The following is a 7,952-nucleotide window of genomic DNA, read 5'->3' on the forward strand; positions in this document are numbered from 1 at the left end:
GGCAGCTCGCTGGCAGGGAAGTGCAAAGGGTCAGAACAAAGTGCTCTGTTTGCTGGAGGCTGTGCCAGGTCACATGCTGGGTCCTAGCAGAGGTAATGAGACATGTATCACCTCCCAAATGCCTGCAAGACCTCCTGGATGTGGATATGGCCTGTTGCCAACACACCACCAATCCATGGAGCTTCCCAGCCGGGAAGGAGTGGGGTGAGGTGGAGCCTTGTCCTCCAGCAGCACTGTGTCCAGGGCAGGCCATCCAGGGCCTTATGTGCTTGGGTTGTGAGGTGCAACAGTCCTACAATGCTCCTTCTGCTTCTTGTGTGACTCCCCTCTGGCTCCATGCTCCCCATCCTGGGCCACATGTACACAGGAACAACCACCTGAGCAGCTGTCAAGGACTGAGCCCCATGGGCACATCAGAACTGAGGCCAGAGGACCCCTCTTGGAGCCAGAATCTACTGCCCTCCATTTGCGCCCGCCCCCATTTACTCCCTGGTTCTCACCTTGCCCCTCTGCAGGGGCAAGGAGAGAACAAGTGGTCACCACATCCCTATGTGGGGGCCCAAATAAGAGTCTGATGGTTGAACATGTTGGTGGAGTCACTGGCAAAGACTCCATCTCCTTACCTACAAGCTTCAAAGATACATAAAATCAGATGGTGGAGAACATCGGTGTCACCATCCAGCATTTTCTGAAAGACTCTGGAATATGTGATATGAAGCATTCAAAATTCACAAGGCCAAGACATCCAGTTGCCACTGCAGCCAATGTCTCTGGCCCCATATGTGTGGGAAGAAGGCAGAGCCATACCTGCCCCCTGTGAGCTCCAGCACCAGCAGCAGCATGTGGGGAGGAGTGAGCTCAGCCCTCATCTCGCCCCAGCTCCCACCAACAGTTCAGTTTGGGTGGCACGGCTGTGTGGGTGCATGAGGATAACAGAGATTTGGTATTACCCTTATGTCTCAAGGGAACAAGCCCAAACAGAGGTCCCTATTGTATTTGAGGAACCGTAAAGAGAGAGAGAAAAATAAATCTGTTCCCTGCTAGTGCAGAGAGGGCCTTTGTCTGGTTTTCAGAGTGAGAAGATTTAGAGGATTGCTACAGCACATGACCAGAAGCTATGAAGCTGCAGACAAAAGCCATTTGGAACAGAGATCAGACTTTGCCATCGTGCTGGCTTTTCAGAAGATTTCTGCTTTGTCCAAGTTAAACCTGCTGCTATTTTGGGGGTTATTTTCTTCACTCCACTGCAGCCCCTGCTGTAAGGGCTGTACATGTCCCACAGCGCCCACGCACGCTCCCACTGCCACCAGCACAGCATCAAAATGTCTGCTGCGGCAGGCTGGAGGGGCTGCCCATGTTCCGAGCCCAAGTCACAAGGGTTGCACCAACAGCCACGCTGGCTCCAGCCACGGACAAGTTTAGAGGACAAAGCCTCGTCTTATCGCTCGGCTTGCTGAGCGGGCTCGTTTCGCAAGCTCGTCGCACGTCAGCCGGGAGCGCCCGTCGGCACCCGGCAGGAATACAGAGGGAAGCGCTTGAGCAGAGCTGACAGCGAGACAAAGCTCATTGGGGCTCTCTGGGTAATCGCTGGCTCCACCACAGATGAAAACTGGAGCGAGCCAGACGCTGAGATGCTCTGTCATCCCTGGGAGCCGCACAGCCGGCTGCCAGGCATCGCGGGCGAGGCATAAATGCCTCGCTGAGTTCCTCCAGCCGGGGGTATCTCCACTCCCTGGAAGCGGGGCTTGTCGGGGACCGTGTCTAGGAAGGACTCAGGGATTTGAGGTGCCCTTGCAGGGACTGAGGGCACACTCTACTCGCGCTTCCCTGGTCTGCACCCTGAGGCACAGGAGCACGAAGCCCTGACTTTTCCCCCATTGTCACAAAAAGGGCACAAATCTTCTTAACAGCCCCAAATATAGTCAAAGCAGGAGCCATTTCTGTTCGCGGGGGGGGGGGGGGGGGGGGGGGGGGGGTCGGGCTCTGCTCTCAGGGACAAGGGACAGGGGCGCAGGGAAAGGAAGTTGCTGAATTAGGTTTAAGACCTCTGAAAAGTTAAAGCTTCATAAAACGGTTTCCATCATCATGTGTCCTGAAACAGAGAACATTTGGCCCCTGTAAAACACAAAGACCGTGACAGGTTAGTCTGTGAGCATCCTGTATTCAGACACAAGCAGCTGCCAGCAGGAGAGGAGAGCCAGCTGCTGTGCTGCTGTGGCGTGGCATGGCATGGTATGGCATGGCAGCCAGCCTGGCTGCGTCCCTTTGCTTCTCCAGTGCGGAACACAGAGAGAAAAAGACCCTCTAACCACTGCGTGCAGAACAAATGCAAACCACAGATGTGCAGAGGAGTGTTAATCTGCCAGGGTTCCTCAGCTCTCCACTGACTCCCAGGATCCGATACTCTCAGCCCTGCACAGGGCAGGGAGGTGGGCTGGATCTCCTCCCACGCTGGTCCCTGAGGAGAAAACAGAGCTGGAACAGATACCTCAGGGCAGAAGAAGAAACAGCTGGCACAGCTGAAGGGAAGCCCCTCACCCAGCTCCCCAGCCCGACTGGCTCTCCTCATCCCGGGCGGGTGGATGCGGTGGCTTCGGGCCGGGCGCATCCCGTATCCCGGCGGGTGGATGCGGTGGCTCCGGGCCGGGCGCGCCGTCGGGCGAGGGCGCTGCGCCGCCGCGGTGGCCCCGGGCTGGAAGCGGGAATGGGGCGGGGGGCGGCCGCGGGAGTCGGATCGGGCTGACGGTGCCTGCGGCGGGGCGGTAATCAGGGGTCACCTGCATCGGGATGGGGGTAGTGGTGATGAGGATGAAAATGATGAGGACTGGGATGGGGTGAGGATGCAGATGATGGGGATATGGATGGAGATAAGGCTGAGAATGGAGATAGGACATAGATGGATATCCCCAGGAATGGGCACCGCATGGAGGGAAATGCGGCTAATCCGGGGGGCAGGCGCCCCACTACGATGCCCCCCCCACACTCACCCAGCCACGGCGCCACATGTCCCTGACCCCAGACGGAATAGACTCCACAGCTCCCCTGTTCTTTGCTTTCGGAGGCTGCCCGGGAAACCGCCCGAAATGCGTTTTCCTCCGGGCAGGCAGGGATATCCCACCCTCCTGCCCGCAGCCCCTTTCCCGGCTCGTGCCAACACCCCCCTCCCACCCCCGGTACCGCATTGCGGAGCTGCCCATTGCTACCGGATCGGGCGGGGGAAATGGGGGAACACCTCAGTCCCTCCCGGCGCTCGGCGTGATTTGAGGGCAATAATAGGAGCTCCGCGGGGATCTCAGCTGTGCCTGTGCTACGGGAACGCTGGCGGTGGGTCCCCCCATCCTCATCCTCGCTGTGCAGCGGCAGCGGGCGGACAATTAGTTGTTGTAGCTTTTAAATCGCTGTAAATCGAGGCGTTTTCGATCACAGGTGTGGACTGCGGGGCTAATCCCCGCTGCGGGAAAAACAGCCCCCGTGGGGGATCAACCCCATGCTCCGCACCCCTGGGCAGGGTTCGGTGAGTTTGGTTCAAGCCAGGGGTACCTACAGCCCTTTATTTCGTTTATTTCTCTCCCTTTGTTTGCGACGGGGTTTTCTTTCCCTTATTCAGAGAAAAACCTCGGGGTACATCTGCAAATTCCATCCATCCCTGGAGTCTGACCACTACAGGGTAAAGCAAAGCTGGGCTGAGGGGTGAAAGCAGCCCCCCCCCCAGCTGTAAGTCGACCCTTTCCCGAAATATAAGTGTCCTACCTCTTGCAAACAGCTTAATCCCACTGTCGATAACAACTCGGCGCTGCCCCGACCTTACCCCGAGAATGTGTAGTACTCCCGATGGGGGAAGGATGAACGTCCCTCTGTCCCTACCCCGCTCCTCCAAGCCCCCTACGAAACAGGCCAGCCTCATCATCTATGTTTTCTCTTTATTTTTCGATATATTTATGTACCACATTATATGTTAAAGATAGATTTTTTTTTCTGATATACATTTTTCATCTTATTTACCACAATGACACCACACATACATTGGAAACAGCTCCACGGATCTGGTAGATTGCACAGAATGAATTGTGTCATAGTTTTGTTCTGTATCCTGAAACGACGTCAAATCCAACAATATGTATTTTTTTTTAGCTTTTCATAATTTAGAAATAACAATTGTTAAAATAAAACAAAACAAAAGTCACTGAGAAGTGGACTCCAGGGCTGCGATTTCAACCAGAGGCAACATATTATAGTCGATGGGAAGCTCCATTCCTCGGTATGGGTTTGGATGGAAGAATTAAGCAGTCCTGACACCTATGTGACAACGGTGTAAACATTGCAGGTAATTGGCGTTGCTGGTCGTCAGCTGCTGCTTGGGCTTGTTGGGCTGGTCATACAATCTGGGTCTCATCTACATCCATCTCACCAAGTGTAAAATGAAGGTCCCTGCTCCCAGCACCCACGATGGGTTTGCTTCCGTTTGTGAGCGCAGTGACTCAATCCCATGGGATTGGCACCTGTGTTTCAGCTCCTGAAACACTGAATTGCATATCTGTAAGGAGTATTGAAAACTGCAACTGTTTCCCAACCGGCCATTTGTGGGGGGCCAAGCTTCAGGCAACGAGTGAGGAGATAGGAGTGGGGCACCAGATAATTTTCTTCTAAAAAAATCTAAATAACAAAAAAATATATTTAAATCTGAGCTTATTTAAAAAGACATCAGGGTGAGCACTTTCGTCTTATTTCCTTTAATTTGCAGATTCTATGATATAGAATTTTTTGGATGCACATAACGAAAATAATGACTCTTTCCATTAAAAGGATGCAGAATTATTTGGCTATGCGGATGTTCGATGCGATTCTCTTACTGCACCAACTCTGGCCCCTCCTTAGTCTTCAGCATTGGTTCTGAAGGCCTCTATGAGGCCTTCTAAAGAGTGGATGAACCCAGAGACACTGCAGATACCACCTATAACAAAAATGGCAACATCAAAGAAGACATGGTGCCACAAGAGCTTCCTCCACAAGAGTTTGAGATGGAAAAGACTGGGGAGCAGGAAACAGAGCCCTGCGCCTGTCAGGCTTCCAGTAAGACCCATCAGGAGGGCAAAATGGGGGACATAGATAGCCATGAGCAGGGTGAAAACTACCAGGGCACACCTGAGGGTGAGTCCCCAGGATTTGAGCCGCCCATCACCCCCGTAGCAGTTGGGGAAGAAAGCCCTGTTTCCATCTTGGAAAAGGGACCGCTCCAGGACTTCCACAGCTGCGAAGAATGGCAAGGGATATGAGAGCAAGGCTTTGGCCACCAAGAAAATGTTGACTACTGCCCTAATGGTAGATGGCAAGTTGTCTGTAATGACCTCCTTGGTCTCATCAGCCCATGTCAGGTAGGCGACCAAGGCAAAGAGTCCCTTAAGGATGCAAGCTGCTATGTGAGTCCAGTTCATCATGCAATGAAACTCCTTGGGGTTCTGCATGTTCCCCTCCAAGGAAGGCAGAAAGATCTGAGAGGTGTAGCTGAAGACAATGATGCCAATAGAGATGGGAAATTTCTTTACATCAATGTAAAACTTGACTTTGTCCCAGGCCCAGTCGCGTGCCCTGGAGAGGCAGTAGGCAATCACCAAGATGTTGATGACAAAGTGGGCTAATGTGCAGAGCAAGCTGAACTTGGAGACTGCCTTGAGGTTCTTCAAGAATGCACAAGGCAGGAGCACTGCCGTGGCAATGATGGACCATGATTTCTGGGAGACGGGCAGGTTGGGGAAGCTGTTGTACATCAGATTCCCACTGACCACCACATAGAGGATGCAGGTCATGACCAGTTCAATGATCTGAGCCACGTTCACAATTCTGCCCCCAAGGGTGGGGAAGCGAGGCGCGCAGCATGCGTTTGCGATGTCCACGTAGGAGTCTCTCACCCTGACTATCTCCCCATCCTCATTCTCTTCATAAAGACAGGCAATAAGGATTTTCCCAGTGTAGCAGCAAACCACTGCGGCAAAAATTATTAAAAAGAGTCCTAGGTATCCACCATGAAGGATGGCATAGGGCAGGCCCAAAACAAACATCCCCTAGAAAGAGACAAAATGGAAACCGTGTTGCTCAGTGGTGGAGGGGACCAGGCCCACGCCTGCAGCCGAGTACATGCAGCTGCATCATCACAGTCACATGTGCTCTCGCTGCCTCACTGGCACCACCATCACACCCACGCAGTTGATCACACAACCACGCCACGCAGCCACAGCCACACACAGTGATGCACCACCCTCCCTCGCTGACGTGCTACCCCCACAGTCACACCTGCACATCTGCATGATCTCACACCGCAGCACCCAGAAATAGTGAGTGTTTCAGCGCCCAAGCTTTGCCACCCGTCTCTACCTTCTCTGTCGCCAGCCCCTCTCAGTGCACCAAGACCCTCATAGCTGGGGACCTCTGGAGGCACCAGACCAGGCCCACCCTGGTGCAATCCTGCCACCAGCCTGGTCACCCCCTGGGCTCCCTATCCCCCCTGTCCGCCTAGCCCATGTGCTGGGGTAACCTGATGGGGACACCGGCCAGCCCCAGCCCTGTGGGAGCCACAGTGGGATGGGGCTGGGGCTCGGGCCCCTCTCTGGCACTGTGCCCTCCTCTGGGGTGGGGGGGCCAAAGGAGAGAACCCTGCTGGGGGCTTTTAGTTTCCTTTTATTTTTTAATATTTCTTTCTTTTCCTTTCCTTTCCCCCACCATTTTTATCTCTATCTTTCATCTATTTTTTTCCCCCTTCTATGCCCTTTTCCGCCTTCTTTCCCTTTCTCCTAAAGCAGGTTTACAATCAGTCCGCAGCAGCCGGCCGGGCGCGGATCGCAGAGCGGGATTGGGATCAGGATAAGGGAGCACTGCCCGGTGCCCAGCGGCGGTGGCGGCGCAGCGGTGGCCGTACCGTACCTGGATGGCGTTGGTGACGTTCCATCCCGCCTCCCATGCGGTGATCTTGGGCTTGCCCTGCCCAGAGAGCTCGGAGCAGGCCTCCTTGGAGGCGGAGGGCGGCAGGGGCCCGGTGCCGTCCCGCTGGTAGTGGATGTCCCCCTCCAGGGGCGTCTCTGCACCCTCCTCTCCACCCTCGGACTTGAGGATGTCCATTTGCAGCCCCTGCCGATGCTCCATGTCCAGGTCGTCGCAGTGGGCGAACCCCACCGCCTCCTCGTCGGTGGCTGCCTGGAAGCCCATCCTGGCGAACATTCCGCTCATCTTCGCCTGCGATTTGTGGGACACCGAGGTGGCCACGTTGGAGAGCTTGCTGCGGAGGAGGGTGGCCATGGCTGCGGCTCGGGTGACTCCACTACTCGCAGATTCTCAGGGAAGGGAAAATCCCGACGGGGCGGGCGGGCGGCGGGGGGGGGCGGACGGAAGCTGGGCGCCCGGCTTTGGGCGGCTGCGAGTGGCTGCTCCGAGCCGCTACCTTCGCGTCCCGGCGCAGTGCGGGCGGGTCCCGGCCGGGGTGCCCAGGGGCATGACACCGCTGCGGGGGGAGCGGGCCCGCACGCTCCGCCGCCCGCTCCGCGCTGCTCCGCGCCGCTCCGCCGGGCCCCGCGGTGGGGTCGGGGGACGAGCTGGGCAGGATGGGGGGCAGTCAGCAGCCGGAGGATGTCACCAGACGGGCAGCGCAAGCCCCTGGTAGAGCGCGCTGCGTTTCCATCGCAGTGCGCCCACCTCACGGAGAGAAGAGGAGAGGGGAGAGAATTACTGCATTTCTGGGGGAGGTACCAGCGTCCCCGGCCAAGCCCAGCCCCCCCGCACTCCTCTCCTGCCCCACCCACGCCCGCCGGGCCCCGCTAGCATCGCCGCAGCGCGGACCCCCCCCATCTCCGCCCGGCTCCGCAGCCCCTGCGCTGCCCGCCCTGTCCCGCACCTGCCCCGCACCCGCCCCGCACCCGCCCGCAGGCCCCTGGCATCCAGTCGCTTCCCCACAGAGAAACAAAAGA

The 7,952-nt window shown here is 56.4% G+C and overlaps 1 protein-coding gene across 1 annotated transcript; it reads right to left on the minus strand.

The window, feature by feature from the left end:
* Positions 1-3,902: 3,902 nt before the first annotated feature.
* SLC32A1 (solute carrier family 32 member 1) lies at positions 3,903-7,722 on the minus strand. The gene is made up of 2 exons (XM_017822845.1): positions 6,916-7,722; positions 3,903-6,059 (listed from the first exon to the last, which is right to left on the minus strand). Exons 1-2 carry the CDS (start codon positions 7,285-7,287, stop codon positions 4,872-4,874), a joined length of 1,560 nt encoding a protein of 519 aa, XP_017678334.1. The 5' UTR covers positions 7,288-7,722; the 3' UTR covers positions 3,903-4,871.
* Positions 7,723-7,952: the final 230 nt, after the last annotated feature.

This window comes from Lepidothrix coronata, unplaced genomic scaffold (genome assembly GCF_001604755.1).
Source record: "Lepidothrix coronata isolate B3197 unplaced genomic scaffold, Lepidothrix_coronata-1.0 Scaffold99, whole genome shotgun sequence".
NCBI classification, from domain to species: domain Eukaryota; kingdom Metazoa; phylum Chordata; class Aves; order Passeriformes; family Pipridae; genus Lepidothrix; species Lepidothrix coronata.

Excerpts from the sequence above, each read along its gene's own strand:
- SLC32A1 (XM_017822845.1), bottom strand. The coding sequence starts at position 7,287 with ATGGCCACCCTCCTCCGCAGCAAGCTCTCCAACGTGGCCACCTCGGTG. Across the intron at positions 6,060-6,915 it reads ACGTCACCAACGCCATCCAG|GGGATGTTTGTTTTGGGCCT; the intron begins GTACGGTACGGC and ends GTCTCTTTCTAG.